The sequence below is a fragment of the Hyla sarda genome, chromosome 1 (genome assembly GCF_029499605.1).
Source record: "Hyla sarda isolate aHylSar1 chromosome 1, aHylSar1.hap1, whole genome shotgun sequence".
Classification (NCBI taxonomy): domain Eukaryota; kingdom Metazoa; phylum Chordata; class Amphibia; order Anura; family Hylidae; genus Hyla; species Hyla sarda.
In genome coordinates this window covers 185,965,046-185,980,676 of record NC_079189.1, presented here as the reverse complement: position 1 = coordinate 185,980,676, position 15,631 = coordinate 185,965,046, and the positions used below count along the sequence as shown (strand labels likewise).

The following is a 15,631-nucleotide window of genomic DNA, read 5'->3' as shown; positions in this document are numbered from 1 at the left end:
ATAGGGCGGAGATTTACCTCAGCGTATTAACCCTCACCCTGGCGTCACGAGTGACAGGGGTTAAATTAACCCCTTATATTCTGAAGCAACACTCCAACTATACTATACCCCCCAAGGGCTACCACAAAGCCTTTTTGGCATTCCACGAACAGGATTCGGGTGTGTGCCTACTACTGTTGCCACTAGTGAAAGTGTACTCCCCCCCCCAAGCAACGAACTTTATTCATGTGCTGTAAACCGTGTTGTTGTGTACGGGAGCGATGTCCATGGTGCACCATACAAGGGGGCCACGAGAAAAGTAAGGGGGGAGGCGAAAATTCATCTGCAACTAAGATGTGTAAACTGCGCAATGAGTTCATGCTGCGATCCTCTGGTCCGGTCAGCACAGGCGAAGCTGAACTGCTGCCGTAAAAGTGCGCGAAGAAGGCCCGTGCTGCGCCGTGCCCCGCCCCTGGGCGTGGCTGCCAAGTTGCTGTATCACAGCCGAAAGGGAACTTGGAGATACAGGAGTCATCTCTGGAGGGACCGGAAGTTGGGGCTGCACCGATGACGTCCTTCCTGCCGGCTGCCATTTTGGGGAAGCCCACTATAAAAGACATCATGCACAGCAACCTCTTCAGTCTGCACAAAGAGCCGGAGAGTACAGACATGGCGGAGAGCAGCGCTCCACGTGGTGAAGATGGCAAAAGGGCGCCGGAACAACGAAAAGTCGTGGCAGACGCAGGCCGACTTTTTCAAGAACTTGCTGACCGTCTGCAGAGGTTGTCATTAGACAAAGAGGGGGCCTGCAATCTTCCTTCACTGCCAGATGATGACAACGATTGGCCAGACACACCTCCAGCGGAGAGCGCAGGGACACCTGGAGGTGCATCGCCGTTGAGGTTGTCCCCTCACCACAGAACTTGGGGCTCGTGGGCCGAGATCCCATCGGAGGAGTCTGCAGTGACTACCCCACCAGAGGCGGCCTATTCTTCCTCCTCCAGCCCTGAAGCTAAAGTTCCTCTATCTGATTTTCCAAGTGCACGACCGTGCTCACCGAAATTGCCGCAGTGGGTGTTTGGAGATGAGCCGGAGCTGATCAAATATATGCACAAGGTACTTCAGCCAATACCTGGGAAGCCACTCCCACAAATTCCAGCTGCAGAAGGAGAAAGGGCCCGTCAAGAAGCCGACCTGGCCGAATTGATGGAAAAGGTAAAGGCCTGACACAAAGAACTGTATGCCCATAAGTACGTGCATTTGCCTTATGAAGAAAAAGTGCAGTATCAAGAAAATACCAAAGAAAAGGAGGCATTGTACATACGCAAATGGGATCATCCCCGAGAAGGGGAGGAGCCTCTAGAACGACGAAGAGCCACTGTGGCCGACTTCGACAAGGTCAGAGGTTATGGGACACTCCTAGATTGCCACACAGGGCAAACCATCCTCGTAAACCGGCGAGCAGTACAGAGGCCATATCTTCATAAAAAGTTCTACTCCTTGGAGGTGGGTGAAATTGTGGAGTACACCCCCGTCAAGAGCCTGCATGGAGAATGGGCTGCTGTGGTCACAAGACCAACTGCCCCAACACAGCTTCCCTTCAAGTATTTCCCGTCAACTGATTGGGAATCAGACCCCTTCAATTTGAGGCCAAAATGGTCTGCTCCTAAAGCCTCCATCAACGTACCCAAGGAGGAGGAGCCTCAACAGCAAAGATCATCTTTTGTGTACAGCAGAGTCAAGTTCATCATCTTCTGTGTACAGTAAAGTGCCAAGTCCTGCTCAAGTTCCAGAAAGTAAGCCCAAATTGCGGGCGCCAAAGACCGTACCTAGACCCTCTCAGAGCAATGAGAGTGTGTCCTTACAGGAGCTGACTGACAAACTTAGCAGTGCACTTAGTAGCTTAAGTGCACCGAACACTCTAATTTGCATAATTCTTTTAATTACTTTTTCAAAATAATGGTGCAATGGGCAGACATAAGAAAAGTAACATGGACATTAGTATGGGGAGTGCTATGAACCTATTCCAGTAGGGTAGCATGGACTAACCTCTGGTCAGTTTCCATTTGAATGGTGTGAGCCCATCTACAATGATAAGGTCACCTCACTCAGGTGGACCCTTACACTAAATAGTAAACCTGTTTAATATGAGGTCTAGGCATAGCCCTACGCAATGATCTAAGGTAGTAACCTGCTATTTAAAAACAGCCATGGATAGGTGGGTTCAGATGCAATGTACAATGTGAAAAACATAGCAAATCAGAATACCATGAAATAAATGAGCTGTTTACATTGTTAAGCTGTCTCACTGTTGTATTTAATAGACATGAATTTGAGGATTCTGGTGCACATTTTATGAATCCAGGTGGAAAAGGTGGATATAGTCCTAGGAGACTGGGAGAATCGAATTACTAGGAGAATCAAATTACTGGAAGTTCGCTCCTCTCTAATTGCTAGGTTTTGGATGAAGTTGTGCTTTAATCCAAGATTGAAGAGTGCAGAATTGTTCACCTGCAGGGGTCTCTTTTGGCACCTGCTCAGCACAGCAGGCTAGTCTTAATTCTACACTTGTTAAAATTGAACATTATCTTTTTACTCATCTCTGGGCTCAAGTGAAAATATGTGTACACCAGGGGTGGATAATAATAACAGAGAAGCCCTGTACAAGAATGGTTTACCTACTGCCAATTTAATAGTTCTAGCCATGGGACACTTCTGGCTCTTCAGATAGACCCTTATTGTTATGTCAATTCCTCCATTGAGAAATGGTCTTTTTGTCCAATATCTTTTTATTATGAGAAATGACACCGGTTGATAACATACTAAGGCTTCTTTCACACTGCCGTTGTGACACGGCAGTGTGACATCCATCAGGAAATCTGGGGAGAATAGCTAGAGGAAAAATACATCGTGGAACGTTCAAAGGAACCCATAATACTAAATGGGATTTGTCGGGACCTGTTGTTGCTCGTTGTGCCCCCTCAAAAATAACATCCATTAAGGCCCAAAAAAAAAAAAGTTCCTCACAGGCGTTTGCCAATGGGCCACAATGTCAGTATGAAAGGGGCCTAATAGTTCAACCTGCGCATTGAGGCCCACTGCTACCTTTTAAAGGGGAAGTGTGTGCCTCATTGCCTTCAGCTACACAGGTTTCACTCTTGGTATGTTTTCAGCTCATGTACATACAGGAGGCCAAATCATTGTGTGATCCACAATGCTCCAGCCTAGGGGAGTCCTTTACCTCTGATGAAGGAGTTGTCCCAAGAATATTTTTTTTTTAACCAAAGGGCCCAGACTGCCTATTAACACAAAGAAAGCTTATGATGTGATGTAGTAGCACCACTCAGCGAATCACTGGCTGAGGCGGGACATCGCTGATGCCAGTCATTGGCTGAGCAACACTACTATGCCACATCTGCAACTGCAAGAAAGGGAAGTTCAGTGGAGACCGGGCACCAATACTGGGGGTTAGGAGGGAGTGAGGGAGCCTTATATAAGCTTTTTTGTGTTATTAGTCTGGGACCATTCAAAGTGGTACTTTTGGATCCTTTCAGCAATGCAAGTTGTGATAAGGTAGCTACTCTGTGTATTGTAGTAGGGAAAATGATAGTAGTGAAATGGCACTCAACCTTTGGGCTTATTTCAGCAATTTTACATGGGGGAGGGGGGGGGGGGTGTCGATTAGGGTGCCTTCCATAAACTCCGATGGGTAGGTGCTGCATCATTTTCAATACTAATATACTTTGAATAAAGAAACACTTTGTTGTTTGGCTGAGCATCAGATGATTTGGGCAGAGTGTTGATGTGTCCTAGTGTGACCTGAGAACAGAGCCTGGGGTAGTGCCAACTATATCTCTCTGTTATTGTGGTAGACAAAACTACATACCTACAACCTTACTGATAAAGATAGCCCTAGATAGGGGTTAGACTGTTGAATTTATCATGAATTTGTTACCATCCTTTTTCAGTCACAGTAAGTAGTATTTTATCAGTATGTGGCCCTATAATGGAAAGAATTACACCTTTGTCTGTGCATTAAACCTACTCCCGCTTCAGCTAAAAATACTGACCAAAATGCTATGTATAAACCAAGCCTTCGTCCTCCTTACATATGGCCACTGTGGCCTTAATATGCTTGAATTAGTAGGTAACAAACTTTAGAAATTAACCTTATATTATTATAATAAGTATGGTACTTCATTAATAGGGTTGTCCAGGATTTAAATAACATGGCTGCCTTCTTCCAGAAACTACAACATACAGTGGGGATCAAAAGTTTGGGCACCCCAGGTAAAAATTTGTATTAATCTGCATAAAGAAGCCAAGGAAAGATGGAAAAATCTCCAAAAGGCATCAAATTACAGATTAGACATTCTTATAATATGTCAACAAAAGTTAGATTTTATTTCCATCATTTACACTTTCAAAATAACAGAAAACAAAAAATGGCGTCTGCAAAAGTTTGGGCACCCTGCAGAGTTAATATCTTGTACTGCCACCTTTGGTAAGCATCACAGCTTGTAAACACTTTTTGTAGCCAGCCAAGAGTCTTTCAATTCTTGTTTGAGGTATCTTTGCCCATTCTTCCTTACAAAAGTCTTCCAGTTCTTTGAAATTTCTGGGCTGTCTGTCACGCACTGCTCTTTCAAGGTCTATCCATAGATTTTCAATTATGTTGAGTTCAGGAGATTGTGAAGGCCATGGCAAAACCTTCAGTTTACCCCTCTTGATGTAATCCCCGTGGATTTCGAGGTGTGTTTAGGATCATTATCCATTTCTATAAGCCATCCTCTCTTTAACTTCAGCTTTTTCACAGATGGCATCAAGTTAGCATCCAAAATTTGATGAAACTTTTGATCCCCACTGTACTTGACCATGGGCCATGTATGGTACTGCAGCTTAATTCCAATGACATGAATGGGACTGTGCTGCCATATCACATACAAACTGTAGACAGATGTAGTATTGTGTTTAAAAGAAAACATTTATACTTTTATTTCTAGACATCCCTTTTAATTATACATAATACTTTGTATCTTGCTATCATGAAAAGGCTTTTATTGGCGCTTTATGTTGGGTACATTTATCTTTTTTGTCATTGCTAAGTTTTTAAAAGCCTTTTTCAAGTTATTACGTTTAAATATACAATGTAGCTAAACAGTCAAAAAAGATGACACAACCCTGTCAAAAGGCTGAGGAAAAGAAAGGCATTGTGTCCCAGTAGGTGACTTTCCTGTGCATCAAACAGATCAATTAGGCTTAGAGAGGGGAATGCAGCTGTGTCCATTACAAGGGCTTCCACAGCGATCTCATTTATAATTCAAGATTTGTACGCTAAAACCAGAGCGGCAGGTTTGTACCATTAAGTAACATATCAAAGAAGACTAAAGGGTTCTCATCCTTAAAGCCTGATGTTGTGTCTTTTGTAGAATCAAATGTAATCATTACAAGGAGTGCCCCTGTAACTCCCTGCTGTGCACCTCTCACGTCTGCCTGCTATAAGTCTTTGTTCCGTTAAAAGGTAACAGGATTGACAAGGATGTGGTACGCGATTATAGCTGGAGGATTTCCCTATCACTTTGTATGTGAACCAGTAAGGGGGTGACAACCAGCTGGATTATCACAGATATATTTTTTTCCTGCAAACAACATTTCTTATTTCTTACATAGAGGCATATAAACTTAAAGCTTACAATAACTCACACTTGGTTAAACGATACTGTTAAACGATACAAACACAAACATAAAGAGGTTATCCACCATAAGGTGATTTTAGTACGTACCTGGCAGGCAGTAATGCACATGCTTAGGAAGGATCTGCGCTTGTCTTGGGGCTAAATGGCTATGTTGTGAGATTACCATAACACTGTGGCTTTTTGTGAACTGTTATTTCCTGTTTGACTTTTCTCTTTTTGACTACAAATCCCCCAATTCCATTTTCCTCCCTTCCACACATCAGCCACCCCACCCATTGAAACATAAATGAGCTGCATCCATTCAAAAGACCTGTGGTTTTCAATCAGGGTGCCTACAGCTGTTGCATTAGTTGCAGATTGATCTCTCTTCCACCAAGCGATCCCTCCACCCATTGAAGCAGACAGGCTCCCTGTCATCAGCAGACTAATGAGTCAGGTCTCGGTCGCATTGCAACCTGGGAAAAATCTGAGACAACAGTCATTTTTTATGCTGGTAAAAATAAATATTGGAGTAAAAATCACAGAAGAATTGTGAGAAAACCGTCACACACAGGTACCGACACTATATTATGAACAACACTAACTTTACAGCCCCAGTAGCATAGTCAAATATAAAAAGTCCTGGAATACCCCTTTAAAGGGATTATCCTGCAAAATAAATAACCTTTGCATGACCTAAAAATCAGCCACACCGCTGATGTGAAAAGGGGGAGCCCATATTACTGCTCATTAGAGTTAAAGGCAGAAGAATGTCTCAGATAAGAAAGCAATGAGCTTGTTCTGACTGAAACTACTGTGACTGAGAAAGTTATTAAACATATCTTATTCCGGAAACTATAAACTTATTTTGTGTAAATTTGTTTTAGCCACAGACTCTTTCATACCCGCTCGACTGGTTGGTGGTAGCTCACCTTTTGAAGGAAGGATAGAAGTCTATCATTTGGGCCAATGGGGCACAATATGTGATGACCAGTGGGATGATGCAGATGCTGAGGTGGTTTGCAGACAGCTGGGACTCGGGTAAGGCAATTTCTTTCTTATTTTTTGTAGCTTCAGAGAACATTTTGTAGACTAGTATACGTTATATAACCATGACATATTTTTACAGTTGTGTTCTCCCTTCTGTGAGTGTTGCTTATGATGCTTATGATCTGACAGATATGCCCATCCATGTAATACAGCAAATTATTTGGATGACTACCCTAAAATCCTATATTTCCTCAGAAACATTTTTTTATTGCTGATATTTTTTGTTGTTGCTATTTTTGACCAAAACACAAGTATGTATTGATCTATAGTAATATTATCCCTTGCTCTTCCCTCCTGCTAGTGTCAACTCTCTGGGGTACAAAAATAGCAATATCTGCCTATATACCTGATAAAGTATATATAGTATATCACATTCATGAGTCTACTCACATTTTAGTAAATATTTTATTATATCTTTTCATGTGACAACCCTGAAGAAATTACACTCTGCTACAATGTAAAGTAGCGAGTGCACAGCCTGTATAACAGTGTTTAATATTGTGTCCCCTCAATATAACTCAACACACAGTCATTAATGTCTAAACCTTGCAATCAAACAGGTACATCACTAAGTGGAAAGGTCAAAATTTGGAACAAATAGCCATTTTTTCCTTTCCGGTGTCATGTGACTCATTAGTGTTACAAGGTCTATGGTATAAATGGGGAGCCGGTGTCTTAAATTTGGTGTTATCGTTCTCACACTCTCTAATACTGGAAGTTCAACATAGCACCTCATGACAAAGAACTCTCTAGAATCTAAAAAAAAGAACTGTTGCTCTACATAAAGATGGACTAGGCTATAAGAAGATTGTCAAGACCCTTAAAATTAGATTCAGCATGCCCATACAGTGGTTTCACAGGACAGGTTCCACTTAGAACAGGCCTTGCCATGGTCGACCAAACAAGTTGGGTGCACATGTTTAGCATCATATGCAAAGGTTGTCTTTGGGAAATAGACACCTGAGTCCTGCTAGCATTGCTGCAGAGGATAAATAGGGTGGGGAGGGTCAGTCTGTCAGTGTTCAGATGATACGCCACACATTGTATCAAATGGGTCTACATGGCTGTTGTCCCAGAAGGAAACATCCTCTGAAGATAATGCACAAGAAAGCCCACAAACAGATTGCTTAAGACAAGCAGACTAAGGACATGGATTACTGAAACCATGTCCTGTGGTCCGATGAGACCAAGGAAAACTTATTTGGTTCAGATTGTGTCCAGCACGTGTGGCAGCAACCAGGAGATGAGTACAAAGGCAAGTGTGTCTGGCCTACAGTGAAACATAGTGATGGGATTGTTATGGTCTGGGAACTGCATAAGTGCTGTTGGCCTTGGAGCGCTACAGTCAGTTCATTGAGAGAATCATGAATGCCAACATGGATTTTAACATGATAACCACTCCAAACACACCTCGAAGATTACCATTACTGTGCTAAAGAGGCGAGGCTGAGGGTAAAGAAGATGGACTGGCCACGCATGTCTCTAGACTTAAACCTTATTGATCATCTGAGGGGCACAATGCCTCTAACATCCACTAGCTCTGTGCTCTGTGATGTCGTCATGGAGGAGACCTGTGAAGGTCCTGGTGAAGCTCTGGTGAACTCCATGCCCAGAGGTTTAAGAAAATGCTGGAAAATAAGGTGGCTATACAACATTTTGACAATTTGGGCCCAATTTGAACATTTCCACTTAGGGGTGTACTCACTTTTGTTGCTGAGGTTTAGACATTAATGGTTGTGTGTTGAGTTATTTTGAGGGGACACAACAATAAACACTGTTAAACAGGCTGTGTACTCACTACTTTACATGGTAGCAGAGTGTCATTTGTTCAGTGTTGTCACATGAAAAGGTACAATTAAGGTACAAAAATGTGAGTGGTGCACTCACTTATGTGAGATACTGTATCTCTATCACTAGATACACTTTACTTACAAAAGAAGACAGTAACAATAAGTTATTATAAGACATATTGGAGAATATATTTACTGTGCAGGGATCAGCACTGGGATCTTAGCACATTTTCCCCATTACTTTACATCTTGTATGTAATTGTTTTGGTCATTAATAGGAAGAGACTATAATAATAATAAATAATACATAGTGTTGAGCGGCATAGGCCATATTCGAATTCGCGAATATTCGCGAATATATGGACGAATATTCGTATATATTCGCGAATATTCGCATATTCGTTATATTCTCGTTTTATTTTCGCATACGCGAAGATTCGCGTATGCGAAAATTAACATATATGAAAATCCGCATATGCGAAAATTAGCATATGCTAATTTTCGCATATTTGAATTTTTCGCACGCCAGTCTCACACAGTAGTATTAGAGCCTTCTTTACACCACACAAGCTGGAAGCAGAGAGGGGTGATCACTGTGATGTGTACTGTGAAGAAAAAAACCAAAAAAAAAACACGAATATTCGTAATTACGAATATATAGCGCTATATTCGCGAAATTCGCGAATTCGCGAATATGCGATATTCGCGAATAATATTCGAATTGCGAATATTCGCGAGCAACACTAATAATACATAAATAAATAATATTTTATTTATATAGCACCAACAGATTCCACAGCATATTAAAATGTTGGGGTACAAAGACAAGTATCAGACATTACAATATTACACACTAAATATTCAAACAGGAGTGAGGACCCTGCTCGTGAGAGCTTACACACTACAAGGAATGGGGTTGAGTCCAAAGGCATAAAATGCTTTTATTGATACAATGGTCCAGCCAAATTTTATAAATAGTAGAAGGTTACATACAGGAGGGTAAACCAGTCACGAACTAATCTCTGAATGTCTAAAGTGCATAGAGGATAGGGGAATAATAAACTCCTTAATCTAATATACATAGTTACCCTCTTATGAAGTATCAGAGATGTACTTTTTTCTATATATTTCTGTCAAATTTATAAACATATAATTATGCAGAAAATTGTTTCTTTTTATAAGTCAGGATTTAGCATACAATAGATTTTTACCGGTTTGATCAATTATATAAAAGGTTCACCTGTAAAGATCATAGTAAAAATATTACAAACGACCAAATATTGTCATAATATTTCACATCTACAGAAAATGAATGACTCAACTTGAAAGATGAGCAAGCAAAATGAAGGTCATAATTCTATATGTATAGCTCAAGTATGCCGATTCATCAAACTAGAACAGAATGGCTGTGGGATGAACAATGGTTTCTAAAATATAGGCCTCATACAAAATAACAGCATATAAAATGTATGTATTAAATACAGTGAATTGTGCTTAACCATAGATGACCCATATAGGTCAGCAAAGCGACATATTAGTAGTTCTAATCCCAGGAACAATAATGAGAATACTTTAAGGACTAGGAATAGGGTATGTTATGCTCTATCAAGCGTGACCAGTTACCAGTGTCCTTGTGTTGTCCTCCAGTATAATATTTAGTGGTCTGTGAAAACTATGCTTTTATCATAGATGCTTTTACCACAGATTGTGTTACAAACACCTTGTAAATGTGATATCTGATGTGTTAAGTGGTAGGTGTCCTAGTTCACATGTATCAGACAACCGGATGGTTTTTCTGCAAATATTTGCTGTATAAAAAAGATATTCAAGACATATAATCAAATGCAGTCTTATAATACAATGATACATTTAAATATCATACAGTGAAGAAAAAAATATTTGATCGCCTGATGATTTTGTATGTTTGCAGACTGACATGGAAATCTATAGGACATCAGTCTATACTTTTAACAGTAGGTTTATTTGAACAGTGGGACACAGAATAACAACCCAAAAATTAGTTAGTAATTAATTAATTTACATTTTACCTAAAGGGGTACTCCGGAGGATTTTTTTTTTTTTTTTTTAAATCAACTGGTGCCAGAAAGTTAAACAGATTTGTAAATTACTTCTATTTAAAAATCTTAATCCTGTCAGTACTTATCAGATGCTGTATACTACAGAGGAAGTTGAATTGTTCTTTTCTGTCTGACCACAGTGCTCTCTGCTGCCACCTCTGTCCATGTCAGGAACATATCAGGGATTTTGCATCCACTGTTTCATTTTCTGAAGTCCTGCCTGTGCATAACGTTCAGAATGATAGGCAGAGGCGCATTAACCCCTTAAGGACTCAGCCCATTTTGGCCTTAAGGACTCAGACAATTTAATTTTTACGTTTTCATTTTTTCCTCCTCGCCTTCTAAAAATCATAACTCTTTTATATTTTCATCCACAGACTAGTGTGAGGGCTTGTTTTTTGCGCGACCAGTTTTCCTTTGTAATGACATAACTCATTATATCATAAAATGTATGGCGCAACCAAAAAACACTATTTTTGTGGGGAAATTAAAACGAAAAACGCAATTTTGCTAATTTTGGAAGGTTTCGTTTTCACGCCGTACAATTTATGGTAAAAATGACATGTGTTCTTTATTCTGAGGGTCAATACGATTAAAATGATACCCATTATTACATATTTTTCTATTATTGTTGCGCTTAAAAAAAATCACAAACTTTTTAACCAAATTAGTACGTTTATACTCCCTTTATTTTGATGACCTCTAACTTTTTCATTTTTCCGTATAAGCGGCGGTATGGGGGCTCACTTTTTGCGCCATGATCTGTACTTTTTTTTGATACCACATTTGCATATAAAAAACTTTTAATACATTTTTTATAATTTTTTTTTAATAAAATGTATTAAAAAAGTAGGAATTTTGGACTTTTTTAATTTTTTTCGTTCACGCCGTTCACTGTACGGGATCATTAACATTTAATTTTAATAGCTCGGACAGTTACGCACGCGGCAATACCAAATATGTCTATAAAAAAATATTTTTTATGCTTTTTGGGGGTAAAATAGGAAAAAACGGACGTTTTACTTTTTTATTGGGGGAGGGGATTTTTCACTTTTTTTTTACTTTTACATTTTTTACATTTTTTTTTACACTTGAATAGTCCCCATAGGGGACTATTCATAGCAATACCATGATTGCTAATACTGATCTGTTCTATGTATAGGACATAGAACAGATCAGTGTTATCGGTTATCTTCTGCTCTGGTCTGCTCGATCACAGACCAGAGCAGGAGACGCCGGGAGCCGGACGGAGAAAGGAGAGGGGACCTCCGTGCGGCGTTATGAATGATCAGCTCCCCGCAGCAGCGCTGCGGGCGATCCGATCATTCATTCAAATCGCGCACTGCCGCAGATGCCGGGATCTGTATTGATCCCGGCACCTGAGGGGTTAATGGCGGACGCCCGCGAGATCACGGGCGTCGGCCATTGCCGGCGGGTCCCTGGCTGTGATCAGCAGCCGGGATCAGCCGCGCATGACACGGTTATGCACAGGACGTAAATGTACCGTCCTGGTGCGTTAAGTACCACCTCACCAGGACGTACATTTACGTCCTGCGTCCTTAAGGGGTTAAGGAGTTCAAAGTATGGCTTAGTAAATGGCATCAAGAGCAAGGATTTGGCTTTGTGTCTCATGATGGCTGCAGGACCCACCTGTTGCGGCTTCCGGAAACGCTGGAGGCTTCGGCTCCCGATCACGGTGACGTGAGATCGTGACGTCACGACTCCGCCCCATGTGACGTCACTCCCCGCCCCCTCAATGCAAGTCTATGGGAGGGGACGTGACAGCTGTCACGCCCCCTCCCATAGGCTTGCATTGAGGGGGCGGAGCATAATGTCACACGGGGCGGAGCCGTGACATCACAATGCTTGGCCCTGTGATCGACAGTAATCAGACCCGGAGCGAACACGCTCAGGGGACTGATTTTAACGGGGTGCGGCGTGCAAGATCATGGGGGTCCCCAATGGCGGGACCCCCGCGACCAGGCATCTTATCCCCTATCCTTTGGATAGGGGATAAGATGTCTAAGCGCCGGTGTACCCCTTTAAGTTTTTAAATAGAAGTAGTTTAACTTTCTGGCAACTAATTTTGCAACTTTTTTTTTTTTTTTTTTTTTTTTTAGGCAGAGCACTTTATGGTTAAAATATCTTCTTTTTATTCTGATCAAGAGACCAGCAGCACACAAAAAATTAGTGCTAAAAAAGGTGGAGGTTTATTGCATTATCCCAGTATACAGAGAAGCACTGTAGTTCATTGCGATTGAAATAATACCCAATTTATATAGTTTTTCTAATATTGTACTACTTTTATGGGAAGTCAAACTTTATTGAACAAAATCAGTATATTTAAAATTGTCCTCTTCTGACCCTTATAACTTTTTAATGTTTCATATACGGGGATGTGAGGGCAAATTTTTTTGCACCTTGATCTGTAGTTTTTATTGCTGCTGTTCTTGTTTTGATTTTTTTTTTTGTTTATGCCATTCACCGTACCGGATCAGTAACAAAATATTTTTATAGATTGGAAATTTCCGCAAGCGGCGATACCAAGTATGTTTTTTTTTGTTTTTGTTTTCTTCTTTGGGGAAAAGAGGGGAAGTTTTTTATATTTTTTTATTTTATTTTTAAAAACTTTTTTTTTTTTTACACTTTTTCTGTTCCCACAAGGGACTAGATATTGCAATCATTAGCTTGCAGATACTGATCTGTGCTATACATATGCATTTCACTGATCAGTATTATCTGTGATCTACTTCTCTGTTCTGCTTGATGGCATACAAGAGACAAAGACCACAGGATGACAGCAGGAGGCAAGTAAGGAGACCTCCGGCCACCATCTTAGCTGATCTGATCCCCGCGCCCCTGCCGCATAGCTGCAAATGCCGTGATCAATATTGATCACGGCATCTGAGGGGTTAATGACGGACATTAGCTGATAGCAGCCGGGTCCCGCGGTCTACGATGCGAACGCAGCTCCTGCACTCACGTCATAACAGGACTCAGGGCATACAGGTACGTCCTGGTGCAATAAGTCCCAGGCGCCCAGGGTGTGCCTGTATGCCCGGCATCCTCTAGGGGATAATGTTCCTAATGGCAGCTTGTTATCTGTATTAAAGACACCTGTCCATAGAAGCAATCAATCAATTAGATTCCAAACTCTCCAGCTGTCCAAGGATGTCAGAGACAAGAATCCATGCAAAATCTCACATAGTAGAGTTTTTTTTCCCCCCAAACTATGAAGATGTTTTATTGATTTAAAATAGCCTTATGTACAATTTTTAGTTAAATCACAAACTGGATCTTGGTACAATACATATTTCACATGTTATGGAAACTCAATGCAGCGATTGCCCTTGGTCAAAGAACCCAGCACTGCATGGCAACAATGCCAAAAATAAATCCACTGTACTGTGGATTAATGAACCATGTTGCATGACATATTGACTGTGGACCTAGTGGAGTTTTAATGATCATGAGAACAGTGAGGAATCAGTCCAGAACTACATGGGAGGATCTTGTCAATGATCTCAAGGCAGCTGGGACCAAAGTCACCAGGAAAACAATTGGTAGAACAGTATGCAGTGAAGGACTGAAATCCTGCAACATCTGCAAGGTACCCCTGCTCAAGCACATGAACAGGCCAGTCTGAAGTTTGTCAATGAACATCTGAATGATTGGCTGAGCAGACCAGTTTGTCTCAGAAGGTGGGGGCTGAGCCCACTGTCATCAGACTCTTATCCCCTATCCTGTGAACAGGGGATACATTTTTCATAACTGTAATACCCCTACAAGCATATTCTGTTATATTAAAGTCTACGGAAAAAAAGCTGTAAGTACATACATTGTTTAAAAAAAAATTGGAATTACGGATGTTTTTTTAAAAATCTATTTTACAGCTGTTTTTATTTTGATTTTACAGTGAGTGAATGTATTTTTTTCAGTATATACAGTGGCTTATATTATATCCTGCATATAAAGCAAAGCAAAATGTACTATTTGTAACTGTGGTTTTATAAGACATCTGAGGCAATATAAACATATAACAGTTTTAGAACAATTGAACCCATGCTATAGCGGACATGGCATACTGTGGCTAACCTTTCTGACACCTAGAGAATAACACTTGAAACAGATCTGTAGACTGAGACAGATAAATAAATATGCCTACTATACAATGTGCGATCCACCAACAGGGATGACACAATTAGCTGTCGCTTCCCGTACATAGATAGATCGCGTAACTATAAATATAACACACTATTTTGCTCAATTGTATTTTATAAATCATATATGAAGAGCCAATCACATTTTATCTTTTATCATTATTATTAATAATTCATGATATGCTACCATGTCTGTTATTGTATTACAGTTTTGGCAGTGGTAAATGGACAACATATGATATCCTTTTCTTAACTATTTGTTCCAAAAATGTTGTCGGTGAGAAAATGACATCAAATAATGAACACTATCATTTACATACAGGACTAGGAAGCAGTATAATTGGCTGTAGTTGAGCCCATCTGTTGCTGTTTAACTTATGATGTGTGACTGATGGGTCTGTGCTGCAACAGGTGGGCAAATTTACATGTAGCACAAGACGTCAATTTAGATAAATTCATTGGGGGACACAAGTGGAGTAAAATGATGGCGTTCGTTGAGAATTTCACTGTTTTCTTAAGCAATACTGTTAAGCTTATGTCTATACATATGTTTTGGAATATGGATCACATGCAACTTGGTATAATTAGCTACTTACTAGTTACAGTATTTTATACTCGCCTGCTAAAATGGTTAACAAATTCTAATAACAAATGTAGTATAATTTCATTGTAATATAACTGTCTAATAATTGTCAGTGACATTGATCATAGTACATAGCGGGCCGTACTCTGAGTATGTTGAGGGGCTTCTTAGCAACAATCAGAATGGACCCTCCACTTTGTGTTGGTTTAGCCCGCTGCACCTAGCCATTGTAAGACAAAATTACCTTGTGTTTTTGTGTTTTTAGGCAGGACTCTTGGTCTGATCCTCTTCCCATAGTTGTTAATATTTCAGTTCC

The 15,631-nt window shown here is 40.5% G+C and overlaps 1 protein-coding gene across 2 annotated transcripts in view; it reads left to right on the top strand.

The window, feature by feature from the left end:
- Positions 1-15,631, top strand: part of PRSS12 (serine protease 12) — a 171,673-nt gene that overhangs the window by 44,462 nt on the left and 111,580 nt on the right. Inside the window, exon 4 of one of the 2 annotated variants that reach the window (XM_056565621.1) lies at positions 6,548-6,695. In XM_056565621.1, coding sequence (XP_056421596.1) covers positions 6,548-6,695 — 148 coding nt within the window. Of the gene's footprint in view, positions 1-6,541; positions 6,696-15,631 lie in introns of both variants that reach the window. The other variant, XM_056565631.1, reaches the window with a different exon arrangement.